This window comes from Mastigoproctus giganteus, chromosome 9, assembly GCF_048544385.1.
Source record: "Mastigoproctus giganteus isolate SK-2022 chromosome 9, ASM4854438v1, whole genome shotgun sequence".
In the NCBI taxonomy this organism is placed as follows: Eukaryota; Metazoa; Arthropoda; class Arachnida; order Uropygi; family Thelyphonidae; genus Mastigoproctus; species Mastigoproctus giganteus.
This window is the reverse complement of record NC_143583.1, coordinates 34,859,280-34,886,507: the sequence shown is the minus strand read 5'-3', so window position 1 is coordinate 34,886,507 and position 27,228 is coordinate 34,859,280. Positions and strand designations below refer to the sequence as shown.

The window sequence follows — 27,228 nt, the reverse complement described above, 5'->3', positions numbered from 1 at the left end:
GGTTGGTGGAACCGACTTCCATCACTTGTTGTTGAAGTTGATAGCCTAAACAAATTTAAAGCTCAACTGGACAGGTATTTCGAACGAACGGAGGGGTGAAATGGGAGAGGGTTTTTTTTTTTTTTTTTGGCTGATGCTGAATAAGCTTGCTTTCTTGCATCATATGCCTCTACTAATGCTAATGCTAATGCTAATTACCCTCTCTGGTGCCTCTCGAACATGCTGCTGCAGAAAACAATCTTCCAATAAATCCACAAAATCTTACTAGGGTGCAAGCGACCAACCCACATGTGTCAGTCAATACCTGGGAAGTTAAAATCCCCCATTATAAGACATTCTGATTTACTAACTAACTCTATTTCTCTGTACAATTGTTCATTGTACTCATTCGAGTCATTAGGCCTATAACGCACTCCTACTCTTATTTTTGCTTTCGCAGTGGTTATGTCACACCAAACTGACTCAACAGTGCACTGTTCATTTATATCAACTGGATGCACTTGTTTTGATTTTATGTTTTTCTTAATTAACAACATAACACCTCCTCCCTTCCTGTCCTGTTTATCCTTTCTGTACACACTGTACTCCCCAAATTCCAATTCTGCATTCGTAACATCTGTGTGACACCACCTCTCTGATATCCCAACAATATCCGCCTTTGATGTCTTGACCAACACTTCAAATTTATTTACTATACTTCTAGCATTGGTATAATGCAAGTATACAAGCACCTATTCTTATTCTCAGTTACCCTAACACATCCCATATACCCACCTGTTTCACGTTGACTGCCATCAGTCTCTGAAACCCCAGCACCCCTCGCTTCAGGCCTCTGCATATTCTAATAGAAGTAGTGCAAGAATCACCTTCACCTCTGCCTGCAGTTACTTTTAACCTTTTAGTTTGTGAATCCGCCTAAGCTAGCAGTTTTCCGACCCACCTAACACTGCCTCGACAGCATCAGCAAATATTCTTGCACCCTTTCTATTTAAGTGTATCCCATCCCTGTAGAAGAAGTCTCTCCTATTAACAAGTACAGACCACGCTGAAAAAAATTCTACCCCTTGGGCCTTGCACATTCCCTCCAGGGCCAAAATGATTGACAAAGCTCTCATCATGTACTCCCTCCTATTGTGTCTGAGTAGAATTGCAGACACTTTCAAATTTATCCCTAACTCAAGACTTTTTTGCAACATTGATCCGTACCTGTTAAGTAAATCTGCAGATATCCTACTCTTAATGTCATTGTTGCCAACGTGTACAACAATATCACCCTTTGTGCCGTTAAAGGATGATATATGCTTTACAACGTCATCAGCTTGTGATCCTCGCAGACATACCCTGGTCCTGTTCCATCTATCATTTTTGCACAATATAATCACCGTCTCCCTGACAATACAGTCACCAACAATAAGTAGTTCCTTTGGAACCAGCGCATTCTGCCTTGGAGATTGCCGCTGTGTTGCCTGATGCTGGGAAAAGCCCGGAAGAAATAAAAACCAGAATTACAATGGGAAAGAAGCATTTAGTAATAGAAAAGAACTATTGAGACGAAATTAAGAAAGCAAATGATGAAAACATTAATATGGACTTTTATACTACATGGCTCTGAGACATGGACACTGGGAAAGAGGAGATTAGACGCCTAGAAGCTTTCGAGATATGGTTGTGGAAGAGAATGGAAAGGGTGAAATGGGTGGACACAGTGAGAATGAGATTTTGCGGAAAGTAGAAGAGAGAATGTTTATAAAGAATTAAGGGGACAAAATAACTTTATAGAACATGTATTGAGAAGAGAAAACATGCTGAGGAAAGGGATTGAGGAGTAAATGTGTGAGAAGAGAACTGTTCGGAGAAAGAGAATTGGAATGATAGATTTGACGGTAAGAAGAAATTATGCAGGAATTAAAAGTATAGCACAAGATAGAGAAGCATAGCGCCAATGAAGCCCTGAACCTGCCTGAGGGCAGAGAACTCGAAGAAAAAGATTTTATAACTGCAAAATATAAATATGAAACACAGATCCGGATAAGCAAATTAATGTGCCTGCAACTTCATGTACTGTATTTATTTCAAATGAATTATTTACCTGTCAGGTTGAGAACAGGTAAACGATGGATGTCGCGCTGATTGTATAAAATTAATCAGATGACTAGCGCGACTTCTGGGTATGTGGGACAAGCGGTTGGAAAGGTTTTAAGAGTAACACTAAGTTGCAGAATGGTAATCCCTTTGGCTCTTAATTCGTGCTTATCAGCAGCACTAATTGACTCAATAGCCTCCATTGACTCGATAGGTGCGAACAATGTGTTCCTAGTAAAGTCTCATAATTCGTTCGTTATATGGAAATTTCCTGCGTTCTACTGAAACTATTATAAATGTAATTACCTAGGGGAATTTATAAAAAAAACCTAATTATCAAATTTCTCTATAGAGAAGTTCGTTAAACAGAGGTCCGACTTGTATATGTCAAAAATATTGTTGACACCCTCCTGAACTGCCGCCCGTAAGCGATCTTACCTCGCTCACCCATTTGCGGTGGCCCTAACGGTATCACCCCGCAAACATCACTAAAAGGGATCGATATGGCGGTCGAGGTGTTCTCGTCTGAGGAGGTGTTATCTTGGATGGGCGTACACAACTCCAGATACTGGAAGGCGGTACTGTAACCGGTGCAAGCTACTGTACTGAGGTAATCCATCCCCATGTGCATCTGTTCCGAGGTGCCATTTGCCAGTCCGTATTTATGGATGATAACGCCACACCCCATCGCACTGCAGCTGATGATATGCTTTTGGAAAGTGGGGACATTGTTCATATGGATTGGTCTGCCCGTTACACCAATCTAAATTCCCATCGAACACATATGGAACGCTCTGGGGGAGACGTCTAGCTGCACGTTCACACCCACCAGAAAATATTAAGCAGCTGAAGATGGCGCTGACAGAGGAATGGACGATGTTACCGCAAGAACTTATCAACGACATTGTTCTGAGTATGGACAGGCGATGCAAAGCCTGCATCGACATTAGGGGGTGGCCATATCTCCTACTAAGTACAACCTCTTTTCTTTGTTCCATCTTTGGCAGTGATGCATCTGTATCATGGCAGCCAGTGCTATGTTGCCATTTTTGAATAAAGTCCCTCTGTACCGTTTTGTTTCCGTTATTTTGTTGATGTTGTTTCCTTCATGATTTCTGTACCTCACGAGGTTCCTTTGGTATGCTTTTCCCATAACCGGGCCACTCCTATGAGAAGCTAGAGATGAAAACCTGACTGGCCCTTAAATTTCGCACACCTGTGTATACAGTATATACAGTGGCGGACAAAAAAACAGCATCTTGTAAATTTTCCAAATAACATGTTTTGCGCTGCACTGTAGGTTGCAGAAATGTTCGAAATGCATTTGTCAGATGATTTTTTTTTTTTATATTTATTATTTTTTTTTTGTCAGATGGGATATATATATATATCTGTGAATGGAATACAATAAAAAGACTCCACCTGATATATCTAATTGCCATAAATATCTTCCCGAAAAGCGCGTGTGTACGCTGTACGCACGAAAGATGTTTTACGTGAACAAATATTTGACGAAAATCAGAACAGTTTTAAAATGCGTAATTAATGGAAATATGAGAAATCATGCAATGAAAATCATGACAACCAAACATATATTTTATTGCATTTACGTATTGTAAACTTAAATGACAAGTTAACATAATACACTGGTGTGCAAAATTTAAGGACCAGTCAGGTTTTCACCTGTGATTCACTCTTGATTTTCACCCCACTTGATTCTCTTCATAAAACTAATTTTTCGTTTCTTCCACGCATATATGCAGTGGCAGAAGTATAAGACGACTGCTCTCTCTCTCTCTCTCTCTAGGATTTGTACCAAGTGAAAATGAAGACAGTTTCACACATTGCTTGTCCCTCGTTCTTATCACTTAATTGATAGTTCTCCGTTCCTTTCCCTTCAGGTATTAAATAACCACAACACTGATTTTACACCTAAACCATCTATAATATAAAAAATTGCTCATTACTCTATTTTGTTAATCCAAATTTTTCATATATTTTAGTACTAGTGACTGTTTTGTATAGATTCTCTGTAATTCTCAGCTTTCTCGCCATTATCTGGGGTCTATGTGCCCTGTGAGGTGAGAAGTCTGTAAATAAATAAATACATCTATCCTGTATCCATACATCTTTCATGTATTAGACTGCATGCGATACAAATCAGGGGCAGATACGCAAAGATGCTGTAATTGGATAATTTATGCGAGAATGGGCAATACGAAAGATTTGTAACTTTGAACATGGCATAGCATGATGGTTGGTCGTTGTAGGGTTTTAGGCCATCAGCAACTTGGGCCATACTGCGCCGTATATGTCTGTAAAATGCGTGTGTTCTGTAGTCGATTTGCTGCTTTCTGAACAAAAAAAAAAAAAAAAAGCGCGTGTGTACGCTGTACGCACGAAAGATGTTTTACGTGAACAAATATTTGACGAAAATCAGAACAGTTTTAAAATCGGACTGAAGTTGTGAATGATATAACGCTTTCTGCTCATGCCCGCTACTTACTCTACCGAATCAACGTTAGTGGCTCAGTTAGCGACATTAGCATCATTTAAGGAGTAGCGGGTGTGAGCTTATGCTCATATGTATTATGTAAATAATACACATGGGTAAATGAGGTAGGTAGCCTTAATATGACAGGTTTTTAAATAGTCTAATAAACAAATAATATCCAGCCAAACGGCAATCCTGTGCTCGGAAACAGCTAGTTGCGAGGGGCCAACGGAGGCTGACTTGAGTCGGATAACAGGAAAGGTGCTCAAAGAAGCATTTCAGAAGGCACAGCTCCTTGTACCTTTTAGGGATGAGGTATTGCAACCAAAGAATATACGCAATTACAATCACAACATACTGATGCCTCATAGCCTTAATTGATTTGTGGCTTAAAACATACACACTCACGAACACATACACTCCTTGCATGTCCATGCACACACTTTGTCATTTGTCATTATAGTGGATTATTTCGGTAATGCTGAAAGGATCTTCCAGATCCGATATTGATTTATTTTTCTATTTTGTTACATTTACATAACAACTGTGCTCCAACAGTTTTTTTTTTTTTTTTATGAAAACCCCAAACAGGAGAGGTATTAGACCCTATAGTACTTAGTACTGTGCTTGGGTTGGAGTTTGAGAAGGCAAGAGAAGATATTTGTTGATATTAGACTTGAACTTTGTATAACTGTAATTTTCAGGAAATATGTATGAAGGAAGGTTGTTCCTGAAAACGGCAGTTGAAAGAATAAACGAGGAAGATGAAAAGTTGGTCCTGTGACTTTGAAGTTGGACAGTAAATGGATGTTGGCTGGTGGCGGCACGTGTTCGGACTGTTTTTGAAAGAGAGAGCGGGAATTATAGAAGCCAATTCAGAAAAACAATGCCCATGGAAGTATCTGTAGAAAAGGCATGCAGCAGAAACAGTACATCTATGAGACAGCGAGTTGTAAGACTCTGTTAGAGAACAGTCATTAATTAACCTAACCGCTCTCTTCTCAATGGAATCTAGAAGCGTGAGAAAGGTTTGGGGGGCACCGCCCCAGATATAGGAACAATATTCCATGGCAGAGCGGATTTTCGATTTATACAGAGTGAGCAGCTGTTTGGAAGTAAAATAACGCCAAGAGCGAAAGAGAAAACCAAGTTTTTTAGACGCAGAGGAAGCAATATTTGTAATGTGCTTGTGCCAAGAGAGATTAGAAGTCAGGGTAATCCTCAAAAGAGATATATCATTTTGCCTAGAAATTGGAGTGTCACTAAAGATAACCATTGGAGCAGAAGAATCCTTTTTGCGAGATATAAGACAAGACTGAGTTTTAGAAGGGTTGAAATCAACTAAGTTGTCTTTGCCCCACTGGAGAAATACCTGAAGATCGGCGTTTAAGGAATTGGTAGCAGATTTTCGAGAAATTGAAGCTGATTGAGCAGGACAAAGTTTCTCAAAATGGAAAGTGGAATGCAATGTGCTATCATCGGCAAAACTATGGATAGGTTTTTCCAGTCAATGGAGGAAGGTCATTAATATACAAGAGGAAAAGAGTGGGAGAAAGAACTGAACCTTGGGGGACACCGGCATTAGTGGAGAAGTTAGAAGACAGAGAGCCATCTACCATCACCCTCAGTGAACGATCAGAGAGAAAATTGGATAACCAATTACAAAAAACAGTTGGCAAACCATAAGACGGAAGCTTGTTTAGAAGACCTTTATGACAAACACGATCGAAAGCCTTTGAGATTTCAAGAGCAACTACTTGTGTTTCACCGAACCTTTCCATTGAATTAGTCTATGAATGGGTAACATAAGCCAGAATATCACCAGTGGATCGACACTGACGGAATCCATACGGGAGATCGTTGATCGGACGCAAGGTTCTAGGTAGTTTAAAAGTTGGCGGTTAATTTATTTCTCCATTACTTTAGTAATTGCAATTGCAATGGGAATATAATAATTGGATGGGAGGGATTTGTCACCCTTTTTAGGAACTGGCTGGATATGAGCAAATTTCCAAGCAGAAAGAAAAACACCTTTGGAATAAGAAAGTGAAAAAAGGCGGCAAAGAACAGGAGTAAGTTCAGGAGCACAGGTTTTGAGGACAAGTGGAGAAATACCGTCAGGACCTGGAGCTTTCTTAGCATCAAGATTCGTCAAAATCCTTCTGACATCCTTTTGACGGAAGACCACAGGAGATTTTGAATGGAGACATTGAATGGAGCGTATCGTGAATGGTGGGAGGTGTTTTACCAAGATCATTAATACATGAATTGGAAGAAAAATGGGATACTAGCAGGTCAGCTTTATCCTTGGCCGAAGTGATAACAGAACCATCTAGTTTTGACAGAGGTGGGAGCAGAGATGGGCAAAATTTGCGGTCAATAGCTTTGGCAACAGACGAGAATGCTCAGCTACCATTTGGACAAGAAGCAAGTTTTCTACTCTTAGCCTTTTCAAAATCTAGTGTGGACTGATTAATAACTGCTTTATAATTGTTGCGATCTTTGGTGTAGGCAGAAAATGAAACTGAAGAATTGGAAACAAGCCAATTACGATATACAACATTCTTCTCCTGAACGGCCTTAGCACATTTACTGGAAAACTAAGGTTTAGATAAAGGACGAGATTTTAAAGTGGAGTGTGGGATAAAGGATTCCATTCCTACAAGAATAATTGCTTGTGCATGCACACACTTTGTAACCGTTTGTCATTATAGTGGATTATATCGGTAATGCTGAAAGGACCTTCCAGATCCAGAAGGAACAGTTAGTAATGTTACGATATTGATTTATTTTTCTATTTTGTTACATTTACATAACAACTGTGCTCCAACAGTTGTAGAGAGGTGACAGTGATATTTTAAGGGCAATTCTAAAAGCAAAACAAGCAACACTAGCCTTTTCTTATCGAACAAATTTAACTAGAAACCAAAGATCACTTAGCAAAATTTCCATACAGTAGCTTCTTCCTCACCTGCTCCCTGCAATACAAAAATTTGCTTCTCCGGACGTTCTTATGCCATGTAGCGAAAGCTTTCCAAATTCTATATTTCTGAAAAGTTCGCATCTAAAGAAAGTAAAAAAAAAAGGGGGGGAAAAGATAAATATATATGACTTGCCTGTAAAGGCCAGTTGTTAACGTCGTGCAATAGTTTAAATAAAATCTCAATTTCATGTAACTAGCGTTTTGCATGTAAAATTTTTTCAGGATTGTATAAGGAAACAATGATCCACAGAAAAGCAAACTGACAGGGCGTCGCTCAAGATGTTTGTTTGTTTGTTTGTTGTAGGGTTTTAAGCGCATAACCGACTTAGGCACCATATTTATCACGTCTGTAAATTGCCTGAATTCTATTATCGATTCCTGTTTTCTTACGAAAAACCCGTGCTACCCTCGCCTGGGACAAAATCAGCCACGTTGTGAAAAAGCTCATAAAAATTCCTGATGGCATTGATAGGATTCGAACTCAGGTCTTATCAATCCGGTGTGGAGGAGGATAGCGATTCTACTAACTGTGTTACCGCGGGGGCTACGCTCACGATATAATCTGCCTGGCTGTTACAAATAACACTAATAGGCTATTCATCCATATCAAAAATGACAAAAACAATTCAAAGAGACTTGAAGCGCAACAAATAAAAAAAATAAAATGTTATAATCTGTTATTCCGATTAAAACGAGAGTAACTATTAATAACTGTAGAGCACGAAACAGAAAAAACAAACTCAGTCTCCAGGCAAGCAAAAACACGAGTTAACTAATGAAGAAAACGGTGAAGAAGCTCTCTACAGGGTGTCTCAAAAATATTGGTACAAACGTTTAGGGGAAGTAGGTAACATCTAAAGGAATGTGAATCGCATAGGAACCCATAACCGGAAACGTCACGGGAAAGTAGTAGGAGAGGCACAAGAAGCAGAAATGACACAAGACAGTAATTAGTGGCAAACATTTATTTGACATAATATTAACAATGGAGTACGAGATGGATGCATTTCATGATGTTACAACAGATGCTCGAAGGTTCCACCATGAGACGCGATGCATGCGTGACACCGACGCAGCATGGATTGGCGGACACGGTCGAACATACCTGCAGTTTCTTTGACAGTAGCAGCAGCGCAGACGAGTCTCGCCACGAGATCCATTTCCGTCTCCACAGGAGATTCATACACGATAGATTTGATGGCCCACCACAGAAAGAAATCAAGGCTCGATAAATAAGGTGAGCGTGGAGGTCAGGCAACGGGTCCACCACTGCCAATCCATCGACGCCTAAAACGCCTGTTCAAATGGTCACGAACACACCTTCCATAATGGGCAAGCGCCCCGTCATGTTGAAACCAAATGTTGCGTCTCACATTTGCTGGAACATCGTCAAGTAACCCTGGTAGAACTTGTTCAAGAAAGATCCGATATTTAGCGGAGTTCATGCGGGATGGTAACAGGTATGGGCCGACTAAGCAGTCACCGACCATACCTACCCACACATTTATTGCGAAGCGATGTTGTGCCGCATGGGGGCGCACACCGTGTGGGTTGTCGTGAGCCCACACATGAGCATTGTGCTGATTGAATTAGCCTTCAAGAGTGAAATAAGCCTTATCCGTGAACAAAACATAGGCTGGAAAATTCAAGTCTTGAACACTTTCTTAGAGAAACCGTCTACCGACTTACGGTGACGTTTCCGGTTAAGGGTTCCTATGCGATTCACATTCCTTTAGATGTTACCTACCTCCCCTAAACGTTTGTACCAATATTTTTGAGACACCCTGTATATCTGTTCCTTAATTTGAGAAGTAAGAAACAATTATCTCAATTCCTCCATCAGAAATTCTGTACGTTGAACAGTATGCTAATATAGACATAGTTTTTTGCCTTGACAGCAAAAAAAAAATAAACTGCTTAAGAGAAACGCAGAAATACATTTGGGGGTGGGGGGCGATTAAACCCGATATACTGTCAAGCGCAAACACATTTATACTTCATTAATTAATGTACAAGTTAGTGCATTTGCATCATTTCTGTACATAGCCAACTACCTAAGTAGTTATAAATTGGCATCATTAAGTACTGTATATCTCATATTGTGAATACCTTCACAACGAGTTGCCCTGACATTGCACTACCTAGAATAAGTAACGCTTCACCATAGGAGAAGACTATTTTTACTTATTCTCAGCGGATACCATCACCCATACTGCACCATTTCGGAGCTTACTGGCTCCTCATCAGTGGGTGGGCAGGTACCCTGGTGTTGCAATGATGACAACCCAGTTGCGAAGTATAAATCCACAATATGAGAGATGCCTGATGGTGTGGAGGTAATGGCATTAATCATAAATGAGTTGCTACGTGTCTCGCCTGCTCTCCTGCAAACGAAGTGCCAAAAAGTACAAAAATAATGGTATGGGAGATGGTGCCACATTACTAATAACAATGTACTTTTCATTGGAGGTATTATTATTGGAGCAATACTGAGCCATCATGTTAAGATGACCTCATATCACGAGAGATTAATTTCATTGAATTAAGACTTTCTCTTGGTCACTGATTGTTTTATTTCCTAATTTCTTGCCCTCTCAGGTTGCACAGTCGTTATAATCAGTCCTCTCCCACAGTTGATGGAAAAGGTCTAAGTTTAAATGCCGTCAAATGACGCGAGGAATTTTTATGGGGTTCACAGTGTGGCTGCGTTAGTTGGTCTCAAGTAAGGGTTCGTTGATTTTTCCTTCCGGAAACTAGGATTTCTCGGCTAGCACACAGCCAACTAACCGGAGAATACACGTAGTTACAATACAATATAGTGATGCCTCACAGCCTTAGTTGCTTTGTCCTTTTAACACCTAATATCTTATTGGAAGTACATGAAATTGCAGCTCATTGTATAGATGATGATTACGTTATACGAAAAATTTTGTAGTTTCAGAAATTCGACTATTATGAGTAAACGTAGTAGTCTTATAACTTTCAAATAAAGACGAAATTCCCTATGTCGTGTTCTGATATTACTCTTATAATACGATTATGACTCTAGCATGGAAGAATGAAGGGCTCGTCCATCAATCGCAATAAACTCCAAACCAAAGTTGATCATTGTGTATGACCAGCACTCTCTCGTTCATTATTCCAGATGAGATGAATGAATCTATTTTCGCAATACCTTTTTTAACTATTGTTTTTACCCTCCTCTACTCTCGTCTTACTTCTTTAATTATATCTCTTTCAACTAAAAATGGACCTAGAAAGGTCCATCTTTATTTGGACCACGGTGGCCGTCCTGAGTATAAATGTAAATTTTTATATACTGTATTTACAGTGGTGCACAAAAAAAAAAAAAAAAAAAAAAAAAAAATTGAATCAACTCATTTTAGGCTGTTTTTCATTATACTGGAAGCTAATCTTTTAGAAATTGCCGAAAGAACAGTAATAAGTAATAACAAATATTAAATTTTTAATTGCAGAAAATTTTACTTTTATGCCTTATGGATAAATAGACAATGAATAAGTACTTTTCTCCAAAATAAGAGCACGTTACTTATGGTTGCGCATTATAGCCTTAGTTGCTAATGCGTCAATAAAAATCAACCAACTTATGGTTCATATAATCACAAAAATTCTATGAAGCAGTATTTTTTTTTTATTACTTTGCTCATACCAGGACGACAGGCAGTTATATAACCAAAAAATACAACAAAATGCACACAATTTCGTTGGCCTACCCTTTGCTTTGATGACTGCTGCACATCGTTGTGGCATCGACTGGATAAGTTTTGAATGTTCCTGGGAAATCTCATGGTACCAAACACGGATTAATGTCTCCTGCAGCTCTCTAAGTGTTTTGGTTTCTTTTACATTACTGCAACACCCACTTTGTCTCGACAATTTTCAATTAGACTGAGGTCTGGACTGGGCGCCTCCGTAGCCAGGTGGGCAGGAGCAGCAGTGCGTAGCACACGCTTCTTGATTAGACCGGGGTTTGAGCCCGTGACCACCAAATATGGAGGATGCGGAAAGGTCAGGGAATGACCACCGCATATCCCCGGAGCAATATGGCCGTAGTTGCTAATGCTCCTAAAAACCAAATAACAACAACAACAGGTCTGGACTGTTTCTAGGCCATGTTATTGTGCAAATTCATTTATCCTTCAACCATTTTTGCACCTATAAACAGTAAAGAGAGCGAAATAAATTACGTTTACGTTTATTTAAGCAAGCGTGTGACGTTTCATAACTTCATAAAATTAGCAAAAATTTAAAACTTTTGCTAATTTTATGAAGTAGTATTTATGGTTCTGACTCTATGATATGGAGCAGAGTCGTTCTGAAAATGCAATTGGCAACAGGTCCATAGTGATCTCTAATTGTGATAAGAAATTTTGTCTCAAGAATGTTTTTGTGCACCTCAGCATTCATTGTGCCTTCACAAATTCAAGACGACAAATTCCTCTTTGTGAAATACAGTCCCATACATTTGAGATGCAGAATGTTTTACTGTGGAGACAATACAGTCAGGATGAAGTTGTTCTCCTCTTCTTCGTCTAACAGTGTGCTAGCCGTTCGAACCAAACAAGTTGAATTTTGATTCATCAGAAAAAATAACACATTTACACTGATTCTCAGACCAACTAGCATGCACTTTTGCCACTTTAGACGCTGGGCTTTCATTTTTTTTTTTTTTTTTTTTTTTTTTTTGCGTCAAAAGTGGCCTTTTTCTTGGGCGATGTGCCACTAATCCCGATGAGAAAAGGAGTTTACGCTGTAAGAGTACTTGCCTGTACTCCTGTATCCACCTCCCATGCTGTTTTTGAGATATTTCGATGAGGATCTTCTGTTTCGAAAGCACAAACGGACCAAAGAAACCATCCGGCGCTGCAGAAGATATTCGTGGACATTCATTTTCTTTCTTTCTAAACAGAAAGAAAGAAAACTGGATTTTCAAATATATCATATATGAAAAGTGTTGCTGCTATAATATAAACATATATGATAGGAGGGGATATCAAAAAGTTCGTACACATACCTAGAAATAATAGCCCTAGAAAAGTGAAACTTCACAGGAACTTTAATCCTTTTCTGTGTACTCTCCATGTGTATTAACACATTTCTCCCATCTATGGATCAGTTGTTTAATGCCTTGATCATAGAAGTCCCCAATTTTTGCCTGAAACCACGATTCCACTTCTTTGATGACTTCCTGAGACGAATCAAAGCGGCGTCCACCCAATGGTTTCTTCATTTCTCTAAACAAAAAGTCTGACGGTGTTAGGTCAGGTGAATAGGGTGGATGCAGCAGTAGTTCAAAGCCGTTGTGAGCAGCAAAGTTGGTGGTGGCAACGGCTGTGTGAGCCGGTGCATTGTCTGACAGAAGACTGACACCTTTGGTTAACATTCCATGCCTTTTCAACTTCAAAGCATCGCGTAACTCAAAAGATTTCTGTAGTATTCTCCGATAAGTGTTGAACCACGATGTATGTAATCTGTCAGGATAACCCCTTTTCTGTCCCAAAACACGGACATCACCTTCTTCGCAGATGGAGTGGTCTTTGACTTTTTTGGGAGGTGGGGAGGAGATGTGCTTCCACTGCTTTGACATGTCTTTAGTCTCTGGATCATACTGTTACACCCTGCATTCGTCATTTGTTATCAACCGATCAAAAAAGTTCTCAACATCTGCCTTACACAAATCCAACAGTTGACGAGATCATTGCATTCGACATTGCTTCTGCAAAGCCGTCAGCAATCTTGGAACCCATCGTGCGGAGACGTTAGACATGTGTAGATAGTCATGTAAAATGCAGTCGGAAGACCCAAAACTAATTCCCACTTTATTTGCGATGAAATGAATTGTCACACATCTGTCACTCAGTACCAGCTGCTCAACCTTCGCAACCGTCTCACTGTCTGTGGATGTTGACGGCCTTTCTTCTCGTGGCTCGTCAAAGGCACGTGTACGACGGCACTGGAACTCTCGTTTCCACTTTTTTACAGTATCATAGGATGGATAATTCTGCCCATATACAGCTTTCATTTCTTTGTCAATTTCCTCAGCTTTCTTGCCCTACAAATGCAGGAACTTGATCACTTGATCCTTCGTCCGCCTCTGGTGTACGATCACCTACGGGATGAAATTTCACATGTTAGTTATTGAATATGTAGACAACTTATATTAAAAATGGCATCTTCCTTCTGATGTTTTATCTAGGTCATGGTACGAACATTTTGATACCTCCTCGTATATTGCCAAATTTTACTGAAATTCGGTGAACTTTGCAAGTGATGCAATTTTTTGAGCGCTGTATATTATATTATAACTGTTCTTCGAAATTCCAGATGCCAGATCATAGTCACACTACCAAGACGTGTTGAAAGCAAAGTTAGTATTTTGAGAGATAGAACGAATTAGTGTTCGCTAACTTTTGAAAATCACAATACAAAATATATTCCGATGTTAATTAGTTTCATATAATTTTATACAGACTGTTCATATAATTCGGCGAAGTACACATTAAGAAGAATGAAATGTATAAAACCTACCTCTCTCAATTTTACAAATCTCATGTATTCAGTTAGCCAAGACTCCATGGCCGTAAAGTGACTGTCACCATCGGACACTTCGATAATGCCGCTTCTACTGACAGTAAAATAGTTCCTTTTGTCAATCTCCTTGTAAGTCAATATCCTAAAAGTAAAAATTATATTTAAAATGTGCTTTAAAACAAAAAAAGTGTTAAAAATGATTAATAACTCTTGCTTTTCTTTCAAACCAAGATAAACTACATTAGCAGGCCCTGAAATAAAAATTCAAGTTTTAGGCTAACTTCCAAAGAATACATCATGGCTCCATCACTATCATAAGCTGCGCTACTATTGCACTATAAGGATGAACCACGCATTTCGCAAGATTTTATGACCCTCATGTGCACAGTTGGTGGGTAGCACAGTTGGTACATCGCCGTCCTCCCCACACCGGGTGGAAAAGACTGAGTTCAAATCCCGTTGACCACAGGAGGTCTTTTTATGGGTCCTGACTGAGTTAGCTGGTCTCAGGCGAGGGTACTGTGGTTTTTTTCACCCGGAAACTCCAGTTTTTCACCCAGAAAACAGAAAATCTACCTCAGAACACGCAATTTTCAGACAATACAGGGTGTTTCAAAAGTGAAGGTCAATAATTTAAAGGTGAACTGTACAGACTACAATATGCAAAAAAAAAGTCTAGTAAACATGGGTCCTTAAGGGAATCGTTTTCGAGATATTGCACATTTCTAGTTTGGATCCACCACTGACAAGGTGAACTGTATAGAGCTGGGATCCATCACTGACTTGTTTGTTTCGATTAGGTTATGCTAATAGTAGTAGTAGTAGTAGTAGTAGTAGTAGTAGTAGTAGTAGTAGTGGCATGTGATGCAAGAAAGCAAGTGTATGAGCTTATGTAGTATCAGCCAAAAAAAAAAAAATCACACCATTCCCTCCAAATGCCTGTCCAACTCCTCCTTAAATTTATTTAACCTATCAACTTCCACAACGACAGATGGAAGTTTGTTCCAGCAGTTAACCACCCGCTGACTAAAGGCAAATTTCCGCACATCTATTCTACATCTTTCCTTTCTTAATTTGAATTTATGCCCCCTTAGGTTTGTAATCTGAACAAGTGGAAGGATCCTATCAGGATTCAGTGTGCTCAACCCATTCAAGGCCTTATACACTCAATCAGATCACCGCGCAGGTGCCTAGTCTCCAGCCACTGCAATTTGCAGAACTTAAGCCTCTCTTGGTAAGAGGATCCCTTCATTCCTCTCACCAATCTTGTTTCCCTTCTCTGTACACGCTCAAGCAAACCTACACTTGAATGGGTTGAGCATGCTGAATTCTGATGAAGTTTAGTTATGTTTAAGCATCCACACCACCTGTCCGAATAAAGTGAACTCTTAAGAAACATAAGCAATCAATAGTATGATCGTTTAAAATAGATCTAATTTTGGTATACACAGTATTTGATTAGCGGCAGAAAACGCCCTTTCGGATTCTATTCTGGTACTGAGGTAATCGTAGACGATCTCAGTCCATATTTTCTAGGCTTTGAACTTTTTTAGCAAAAATAGTTAAAAGTATTTCATTAATTTCCGATTGAAGTTCATCTTTTAAAATCTCATTGGAGTCAGGCAATTTCTTATTTTGGATAGAATTTGCGGAACACTGGTGTTCGTTCCATGTTGGTCTTCCATGGTTGAATTATTTCCATCATTTACTGAAGGAGAAAGACGTTTTATTACGCAAAGTGTAATTTTCACTATAGTATCTTTACAGAGTCTGGGAGAGAGCAAAGAGCGGGGATAAGGAATAAAGACAAGACAAAGAGTGCAGTTAAGGAATTCTTCACATATATAAATGCAAAGAACAGAAGGACAAATCAGATTGGACCCTTATGTAATGGACGTGGGACAGTATTAGATAACATAGCTGAAGTTGCAGATGAACTCGACAGTTACTTTGCATTGATATTTACATAAAAAAATCCATTTGTGTCAATGAGACATTATGGATGTGAAGTTGAAAAAAATGTAATTAATGATGCTGAAATTTCAAATGATTGAGATGTTTAAGGCCTCGAATGGATTGATTAAGCTCTATGCTGATGGAATCGGTCCTCTTGTTCAGAGGCAGCCTAGTGGTCAGGAGTGCGAGTACAGTAGCACACGCTCTTTGAGTGGACCTCGGTTCAATTCCGTGACTGCAAAGTACAATTAACATTTGTATTGATTGATTTATTGTACTCCACTGACCTGGTGGTCGTGCTCGAGTATAAACAAAAATATATTTTTTTTTATAATGAGGGTGTGCGAATTCAAATTGTATATATGTGTGGATGTTTGCCTTCAGCTAGAAGGTAGTTTGTTGGAACAGACTCTGTTACAGGGGATGGACAGGTGAAATTGAATTTTTTTTTTTTTTTTTTTTTTTTTTGCAGATGTTACTCTTAATCTTTCGCCACTACTAATAATAAACGTAAAAAAATATCACTATACTGTGAAATGCATGGGAATATAGTAGTGGCAAATAAAATAGAATTAAATTAAAAGGAAAGCAGATAAATAATTTAGAAGATTAAAAATAAATAATGCCTAATAAGGCTTAAACATATTGAAATACAGGGTGTCCACTAATGATTACCTTGATTACATTTTGTTACAAAAATTTTATTACCATTGGGAGGTTAACAAAATTTAAACAAATTGTATGCTAATATTAAAAGTTTTTATCAATACATCAATACAATTATAGAATTTTAAGCCCAGTGAGTTACGTTTACTGCTGTTGCTGATAGTAGCGCTCTTGTCTATTTATTCAAGATAAAATCAAATAAAATTTGATTTTATTTCAAGTCGTCAATAAAATGAGCGAATTCGAACTGCTGGTTAAAACAAGTAATGCGGACATAATAGGGCTTACGGAGATGTGGTGCCACCCGTAAATTAGCATTAGCATTAGTAGAGGCATATGATGCAAGAAAGCAAGCTTATGCAGCATCAGCCAAAAAAAACAAAAAAAAACTCCATTTCACCCCTCCGTTCGTTCGAAATACCTGTCCAGCCGAGCCTTAAATTTATTTAGACTATCAACTTCCACAACAAGGGATGGAAGTCTGTTCCATCAACCAACTACCTGCTGGCTAAAGCCAAATTTCCGCATATCTATCCTACATCTGTCTTTCCTCAATTTGAATTTATGCCCTCTCAGGTGATTATTCTGAGCAAGAGGCAGAATCCCATCAGCACTGAGCATGCTCAAACCATTCAAGGCTTTATTTTTTTATTTATTTTTTTTTTATGAGAACCCCAAACACGAGAGGTATTAGAACCTATAGTACTTAGTACCGTGCTTGGGTTTATACACCTCTATCAGATCACCTTGCCGGTGCCTAGTCTCCAGACACTGTAATTTGCAAAACTTAAGCCTTTCTTCGTAAGAGCAATCCTTTGTTCCATTCACTAATCCTGTTGCCCTTCTCTGTACTTGTTCCAGCAGCTCTACATCATTCTTGAAATGAGACCTCAAGTATACAGTACTCAAGGTGTGGTCTGACCATTGCCTTCCCTGTGGTTGATGGCGGCAAGTGAGTGCATTGAATCATTATGTTATGATAGCATCACTGGACAAGAGAGATTCCGTTGGATCCTGTTGCCTAATCCTGTTGCCCTTCTCTGTTGGATGACTCTGTTGATACAGGTAAAACACACACACACACACGTGTTCATATATAATATAGTATATATATAGGTATAATGAGAATGATAATGCTAATGTATATAAAATTGTATATATATCTTCTCTGTAAGTTCTTGTATATAAAATGTAAAGAATTGTGTGTACAAATAAATGGAATGGAATGGAATGCCCTTCTCTGTACTTGTTCCAGCAGCTCTACATCATTCTTGAAATGAGACCTCAAGTATACAGTACTCAAGGTGTGGCCTGACCATTGCCTTCCCTGTGGTTGATGGCGGCAAGTGAGTGCATTGAATCATTATGTTATGATAGCATCACTGGACAAGAGAGATTCCGTTGGATTGGTGTAAATTGGAACATAAAGGCGGTTCTAGGAGTGTAACGGGAAATTACTGACCAGCCAGTCTGACTTCAGTAGTAGGGAAAATCGTGGAGGCAATGATCAAGGGTGGAATTCAGGTTCATTTAGTTGTAAATGGAATCCTGTAAGATACACAGCATGGTTTCATAAAGGGAAAATCATGTTTAACAAATCTGGTTAGCTATTTTGACAGGGTTACTCAAGAGCTGGACTTAGGGAATAATTTCGACGTTGTTTATTTGGATTTCAGCAAAGCATTTGACTCAGTCCCACATGAACAGCCTGCTCCAACTTTATAAGTTGGAGCAGGCTGGAATTATAGGGAAAATCCTTAGATGGATAGAACGATGGCTTGAGGGCACTAAGCAGACGGTTGTAATAAATGGTTATTCCTCAGATTGGGTTAATGTAAGTGGTGGGGTTTCCCCAAGGATCAGTATTGAGACTACTGTTGTTTTTGATTGGACATGTGGAGATGTGTTTTTGTAAAGGGCTGCTCCTTGAACGTCAGTTCATCTCCGCCTCGTATCTGTGTGAAGAACAGTATTACTACAAATGGGCTAGATATGTGTGTGATGGAGGTTTGTGTGTATTATGTGTGTGTTCTGTTGTTCTGTTCTGGCCACTTGGCTACCCAGAAGCATTAGTCACGTGGACAAATGATTCTGGGTATTCGTCCACACCACAGGAAGGTGGGTCAGTCATAATGCTCGTGATGTCTCAATTCGAGACTCTGACCCACCTGATGTTGCCAAAAGGTGGGTCAGATTCCTCTGAGGGCCCACTCCAGAGGGGGAAAAGGGATTACCGCGGCGTATTAAAAAATGGGGGGCCGTCTGGAGAGGCCCCACTCATTTCGAGAAACTCTAACTACGGCATTGTAGGCAAAGCGTTTAAACTTTGCACCAAGGCTTGACAAATGTGCCCCAAAATTCAATAATAACACCGAGCAATTTAGTTTCCATGACTATAGGGATTTGAGCATTACCAATTTTACACATAGGTGAACGCCGGATGTCAAGTTTACCCCCAAGAACCATGATCTTGGTCTTGGAAGGACTTATCTTCAATTTATTTTCGTGGGTCCAAATCTGTAAGTCTTCTAGGACTATTCTAGCTGATACTTCCAAGGCAGATCTTGAGTTGCCGTTAAGAAATACTGGTAGATCATCGGCGTAAGCGATTATCTTGGTATTTTCAAATGTTCTCTTTATCCAGTCCTGTAACACTACATTCCAGAATAATGGTTCTAAGATGGATCCCTGAGGACACCCTCTAGAAATTTGACACAGAATCTGGTTATGCTTGGATCTGACTGTGACGAGTCAGTTTGTAAAGTAGCTCTTGACAAGAAGATATAACTGTTTAGGGCATTCTGCAGAACGCAGACGTTCGAGGGCGCAGTCCCACCAAAGGGAATCAAAGGCACCCTCGAAGTCTATGAATATAGCCAATGTGTATTTGAACAGAGAGTTTTCGATAGGGCAAATAAAATCTACAAGGGCATCCTCACAAGATTGGCCTGGTGAAAAACCATACTGGTTGGACGCAAGAAGGTCTTTTTCAAGGAAAAGAGAGTTAGCATTAGCATTAGCATTAGTAGAGGCATTTGATGCAAGAAAGCAAGCTTATGCAGCATCAGCCAAAAAAAAAAAAAAAAAAAAAAAAAAAAACCACTTCCACTTCACCCCTCTGTTCAACCTTAAGGCAACTAGGCGTTCCAACAATTTCCCCAAATTGGCCAGCAGTGCAACTGGCCGATAAGATCTGGGCTCGTCTGGAGGATTGTTGGGCTTTTAATCAATCTTAGAAGAGCAGTTTTCCAGAGGTCCGGCAAGTGTCCTTCCTCCAAGCATTTGTTAAATAACTGTAATAGAATTTCAGGTTTAAGTTTTGCAGTCTCCACAATAAATATATTCTCCATCATATCCATACCCGGACATTTTCTTATATTGATCTGTTTTATAACTGTCTCTAACTCTGCAGCAGTAAATGGTTCAGAATAAGAATTTGATATGTACAAGGAGTTTGCAGAGCGAATACCTCTATGAATTTCAGTATCCCAACCCGAGTCATCAATCGGAAACAAGTTGTCAAGTACAGACAAGTTGTCACTTACAGACTCAGACCAGTTTTTAGTCTCGACACCATTATGTACAATAGTTCTAAAGACTTCTTTAGTTTTAAGTTTGTTTCTCATAATTTTGTATAATAGCCCCCACGGGTTAGCGTTCCCAGAGTTTTGAACAAAATCGGACCAGGTTTCCTTTTTTCTAGCGGCAATTGAGCTAACATGTTTCTTCTTAAGATTAATATACCGATTATGGAATACCTCAACATCTTCAGGAGACAAATGTCTATGTCTCTGGTAAGTCCTACGCGCTTGGTGAACTTGTATCCTAAGGGCAGATAAGTCCGAAGACCACCAAGGGCAAGTTTTCACATTAACACGCTTCTTCCTGTTTCTTTTGATTATCTTAAATGACATCTATGAAGGGATGGAGGGCGTGAGGTCTAAACTTGCAGATGATGTAAAGATCAGTAGAGTAGTTAATGATCGCCGCCAAGCAGAGCTTCTTTAGAGTGACCTAGATATACTTCCGGGATGGTCAAAAAAGTGGCAGCTATGCTTTAATTCAGCAAAATGCAAGGTCTTACACCTGGGGAACAGCAACCCCAAAATAACTTATACACTTGGTGGAGTTGAACTAAAGACAGTAGTGGAGGAACGGGACTTGGGAGTTGCGATACGGTCAGGACATGAAGTTGTTCCGAGAATTGTGAACAGGTTGCAATGTTGCATGATGCCCTATCGGTGATTTATCGAACATTTACTAGCAGTGATAACGACGTCATAATCACATAAAGGCGATTTTATAACCTTTATGTGATTAAATTATAAACAATTATGTTTTTTTAAATTAGTACCGAAAAACAGATATTTTTTGTATCAATACCAGTATTTCAATACCGGAAAAAAATGGCCGGTATCCCTGTATTCGAGATCCCGTGATCCCGGTATTGTAAGCCCTAGTGCTCATGAATTATGAGATCCTAATTCATTGGCCAAACTTTTTGATCAAACCTTGTATAACATTCATTAAATAAATCACAAAATATGGAAGACAGTCAGGAAAAGTTTCGTACGATACCTAAACTCGTACGGGTTATAGTATAAGCTGCTTTCGGGAAGCTGTCTAGTAAGATACAGGAAACCAATTTTGGGCTGGTCCGTGACTGCCATGGAAAGATTGGGTGGATCTGTTAGCGTCCAGTTCTGAGCGCCTTCTATTAAAAAAAAAAAAAAAAAAAGTAATAATTTTAAACAAATTATCAAAAAATAGTAAATTCAGATAATTCATATCATATCATGCATGTATTACTATTGTCAGAAAAAAAAAAAAAAAACAACAAGTTGGAGGAACAAAATGTGTTACTCACATGTCGACCAAAACGCAAAAAGTTGCTTTGAATGATGAACAATGAATGATAAATATTGGATGATGAATATTGAATGATGAACGGTGGATGATGAATATTGAATGATGAACATTGAATGAAGAGCCCAAGAACACAGCTCTTCGGAACACAAGAATACCAATCCTACCAGCGGAGTGAAGAATCGGGCCCTCGCGGGTACCACAGAGGATATAACCAACGTCTTTCCTACACGCAGTTTGAAAAGGCCTAGGTTCGAATTCCGTCACTGATGCAACTAATTTTCATGGGGTTTTTTTTTCACGTGTCCAATCAGTCAGTCTCAGGAGTGAGCATCATGTTTTTTTGATTTTTTTTTCCCTCTCAAGAAAATTCTGGTTTTTCGCCCAACAAAAAAAAAAAAAAAAAAAAAAAACAACCGAACTATTACATTAGGGTTACCCGGTAATTTCTTATATATACCCGTATTTGTGTCTGTAAATTGAGTGTTCTCTGGGCGATTTGCCTGTTTTGCTGGACGAAAAAAACCCCAGTTTCTGGGGGACAAAAACCTTGCTATCTACGCCTGAGATCGACTAACTCAGCCACGGAGAGAAAAAAATCCATAAAAGTTCCTCGTGTCATCGACGGGATTCGAACCTGGGCTTTTTCCACCTGGTGTGCAGAGGACGGTGACGACACCACTGTGCTAGTCGCGCAAACCGTGCAGAAAACAATCAAATCCACCACAGAATACACGGTTGGTTGGTTGGTTTTGTTGGTTGTTGTAGATTTTTAGGGGCGTCAGCAACTTAGGCCATATTGCGCCGTATATAATACGTGTGTAGATTCCGTGTGTTTTGTGGGCGATTTGCTATTTGCTAGAAGAAAAGCCGTTCCGTGGCTGAGTTAGTTGGTTTCTTGCTGCCCTCGCATGAACATTGTGTATCATGTGTTACACAATGTTCAGATCAGATGAAGTGTGGATTTAGCATTAGTAGCGGCAAATGATATAAGGAAGCAAGCTTATGCATCATAAGTCAAACAAAAATTACTCACTCCCACCTGTACATCCTCTCTAACAATCAATCTAAACCTTCCTTAAATTTATTCAAACTACCTACCCACTTCCACAAACCAGATGGAAGTTTGTTCCAACAATCGATTACTCTTGGTGAAAGCAAAATTTCCCGCGCCTATCCTGCAACCATTCTTCTTCAATTCAAATTCCCCTTAAGTGTGTTACCACGCCTCCCAACTGAGCCGTGGTGATTAGAACATGGTTCGAAGGGCATTCCGCAGATTTTACCACCATGGAATGGCCTCCCTGTTCGCCGAACATGAACCCTGTGGAGCATCTTTGGGTTGCTCTGGAAAGGTCCATTCGAGCTTTGGATTCTCTATCCAGGAATGCGACGGAATTAAGGACAACGGTGCAGCAAGCATGGATGGAAATACTGTGGAACGCTTTTGTGAAGTAGTGGACTCAATGCTTCGCCGTGTGACCGCCCTTATCCGGGCGAAAGGTGAGACTACCCGTTACTAGGTAGGTATCTCGTGATTTCTGTCCACTCAATGTATGTATTTTACTTTACGGTGCGTTCAACATAGAAACATGCGGAACGCAGTCCTCTTTGAGTCACATAGCTATATTTTAACAAATACTGTATTTGACTCAAAGTGCGTATATTCCTCTTTGTACATATTTTATTTCATTAACTTTGATAAATGTAAAACTTAAATTTTTATATTTATCAATATATAAATTTTTTTAAAAAAAACTGGAGAATTCATCTTAAATAACTCCAAAGAAAATTTCACTAAAATTAATAGCTACAATATTTAATTTTTTACTACGTGTGACTCTACGCTAATTTTTAAACTAGATTCTAGTACCTCTTAGAAAGATTTCTACTTCTTGTGGAGAAGGCATCTCAAAGTACTCCCACAGAACTGGAGGTGCATATGGAGGCTGTAGAATAAAAATGCAAATTATTTTAATCTTAATCACACATACACACACGCACGCACGCTCACGCACACTCTCTCTCTCTCTCTCTCTCTCTCGTGAGTAGCACGGTTAATATAATCGCCATCCTCCCAACACTTTGTGGAAATCACCTGAGTTCGAATATCGTCAATGACGGGAGGAACTTTTATATGGGTCTTTTCACAACGTGGTTGAGTTAGCCGGTCTCAGGCGAAATTAGCGTGGTTTTGTCTTCTGGAAACTCAAGCTCTTTGCCGAACAAACATGCAAACGATCACCAGAATGATGATCGTTTACACAGCAAACTGGCAGAAAACACAAAATTTACAGACATAACATACTGACGCCTCAGAGCCTTAGGCTTTGGCGTGGTAGATGGCTTTCATCAACCGGTGAAATACCACCACTTTGCTTATTGGAGGCTTGAAGTGGTGAAACCCATGTTTAGTCTCTAGAGCAAAGTTTCCGGCATCCCTCTCCCCCCATACTTCTCCTTCAACCCTAACCCAAGCACGGTACTAAGTACTATAGGTTCTAATACCTCTCGTGTTTGGGGTTCACATAAAAAAAAAAAAAAAAAAAACTTAACAAATACACACACATGCACGTGCGAACTTCTCTCACCAATGAAAAGAGAAGGGTTTTTTCGGTCTTCGGAAGCTGATCAAGATTCAGGAAGGCATAATCTGGCCTTCAGGTTCTTCAAACTGGCCATTCAGCTGTCTAGGCTAGGATTCGACGAGCTGCTACGATTAGAATGGTATAAGTACTGCAGAGCACCAACGTGGAGCTAAGTCAGGTTACTTTTCCCACTGTTCACATCCAATGGTAGAGTCGAGATGACATGAATATTAAGAAAGCCCTTTCAGTTGGACTACAGCTGGACTGTGAACAGTGGGAATCGTCAAAGTGTATATAATATGGATATAAATAAATAAATTTTCTGTTTATACTCCGGGACGACCAAATGATCAGAGGAGTTCACGAGATAGACAGAATACAAGAAACAGCACCGTATTCAGCAGTCACGAGCTTGAACCCCGGTCACTCAAGGCACGTATACTTATGCATCCGCGCGCCTGACCACTAGGCTACGGCGACCTCAATCTGCTTAATGCCACTGTGCGTTGATGTAGTAGGGAAATTTCAACAGTGTATCTTCTTATTACTTATAAGGGCAGTAAATAAATAAACTTCTGTTTATATTCCATTCCGGCACGACCAAACGGCCAGAGGAGTTCACAAGATAGACAGAATACAATAAACAGCACCGTATTCAGCAGTCACGGTCTCGAACCCCAGTCATTCAAGGCACGTGTACTTAGGCACCCGCGCGCCTGACCACTAGGCTACGGCGGCCTCTTCAGTATTTATGAACCTTTCAATATTAGATAATGGTGTTATGTCTGTAGACCTGAGATCCATCAAGTAGCACATCACTGAAGTTTTGACTGATTTAATAGCAGAACTTAAGCCACAACAGGACTGGTGTTTAATGTCAAAAGCAGAGACAACTTAAGACGTGCAACTGTTATGGCTACACAACTTCGTGTAGTCAAATTTGTAATCCATATGGATTCATGCTAACTAAAACCTTCGTTCCAGTCCCATATCTCTTCAATGTTTTTAAAACAGTATAACGTAGCACATATTCGGATTATTTGTTTAGCAGGTAGGAAAAGCAAAAAAATAGGTAACGTCTTAAGGAAGCTTCACTGGTCACACACAGTTCTAGTCACAGGATTTAGTTTATGGCATACTAAGGAATGATACTTTCATCGCATTACTAACAATTAGGATTACTAACAATTTCGAACATACCACCAAGCTTTCATACACCGATAAACTTGTCCTCCTGATAGGGACACACTAGAGCAACCCTGGAGAGGCAGGCCAACTCTGTCCTCTCTGCTCTTTCGGAATGGACTACCATCGGCAAGCTGACACACTCAACCAGCGAGACAATATTGCTGCTCGTCAAAGGCATACTTCACCCTTCACTCCTGTTTTAAAACTAAAGGGTAAATCCCTCAATGCCCACCCTCCCTGGAATATCTTTCAATGATTCTTGACAAAAAAAATAGTCCTTCCTTCCTCATAAAAGAAATAACACATAAAGAAAGAAACAACTCATAAAGAAAGAGCACATAAAAGATAAAATCACGGCATACACCCTTATGTTGGTCAGGGTCACCAGAACTGACTGTGGTCTCAAGGGGAGTGTTCTTCATCTAATATCTGGTTCAGCCGTACGAATAAACTCATTGTTATCAGAAACTGAATCAGATCCAGCGCCTCTTCCTCCTTCAACTTACCAATGCATTTCGCACAACCTCCACTCCAGCACTGCAGATAATATCGGGATGCATCATTTGATTTATACAACTTTCAAGGCCTTTTCTGTTATGTCAGTAAAAAACAAGCAAGCACAATTGCTAGGAACTTCTACAAGAATAGACCAGGATATCAAGACGGAGAGGAAGAGTCTCCGAAAGGAACTTTGGCAAATCAGATCGACCTAGGAATCCGAAGGAATCATTGCACACAAGTGCATAGCGGTTATTTTAATCTAGGAATGTTCAAATATACTATTCAAATTGGCAGCCATAAAATGTTGTTTGTTATCCCAAATTGTCAAGTTTTTCAAGTTCATTCTATGAAATATTAGTAAATGATATTTAAAAGGTATAAATTCATATGAAATTTTAATAAAACTTATAAATTATTCGAATTTTCATAAATGCTATTACTCGGAGAACATGAAAATATTAAATATATTTCTTTTATTGCTTGCTCTTTTTATCACGAGTAATATTGAAATTTTAATATATATCAATAGCCCTCATCCATTATAATGAAATTTAAATATATATATATTCACGACATTCAAAAAAGTACAGTTATTTGAGGGATAGAAATTATATACATTTCACAGTTTACTTACTATAACATCCTGAGATGGTCTTCTAGGTATTACTAATCCTGGAGGACCGTGCTTTCTTCTAAGATACTGGGTTTTCAGAAGTTCCTGCATTCTGTGTAGGCCAGGCTAATAAACAAAAATAAAAATTCATATTATTTAATAAATTAGTTTTTGAAACTGTAATTAGTAATATTCAGATCATTAAATTGAATTCGTTTTAAAACTGTCAAAAAATTATGCGGTCTTGCAATGAGTTATACATGGTTCAGTCAACGACTAACAGAAGCGATTACAACTGCAACTATTAAACACAGCAACATAAAATGGTTTCCTGCGCCTGTTTCCAACAACATTACAATCAAAGCTGCGATATTGCAAGTACACTGGTGTGAAAAATTTAAGGACAGTCAGGCTTTCACCTGTAGCTTCTCATAGGAGTGGCCTGGATATCGGAAAAGCATACGAAACGAACCTCGTGAGGTACAGAAGTGATGAAGGAAACACCACCGACACAACAACGGAAACAAAACGGTACAGAGGTACTTTATTCAAAAATGGCAACATAGCACTGGCTGCCATGATACAGATGTATCACTGCCAAAGATGGAACAAAGTGAAGATGGAACGAAGGGGTGGCCATATCTCCTTAGTAGGAGTTATGGCCACCCCTAATGTCGATGCAGACTTTGCACCGCCTGTCCATACTTAGAACAATGTTGTTGATAAGTTCTTGCGGTAA

At 39.4% G+C, this 27,228-nt stretch overlaps 1 protein-coding gene across 1 annotated transcript in view; it reads right to left on the bottom strand.

Moving 5' to 3' along the window:
* The window catches only part of LOC150080142 (proprotein convertase subtilisin/kexin type 7-like), a 214,815-nt gene that overhangs the window by 178,026 nt on the left and 9,561 nt on the right, over nucleotides 1-27,228 (bottom strand). The window contains exons 2-5 of the mRNA XM_090380627.1: nucleotides 26,511-26,615; nucleotides 23,473-23,548; nucleotides 21,312-21,447; nucleotides 14,109-14,253 (exon numbers count right to left, since the gene is read on the bottom strand). Of these exons, the coding sequence (XP_090236753.1) occupies nucleotides 14,109-14,253; nucleotides 21,312-21,447; nucleotides 23,473-23,548; nucleotides 26,511-26,615 (462 nt within the window). The remainder of the gene's footprint in view (nucleotides 1-14,108; nucleotides 14,254-21,311; nucleotides 21,448-23,472; nucleotides 23,549-26,510; nucleotides 26,616-27,228) is intronic.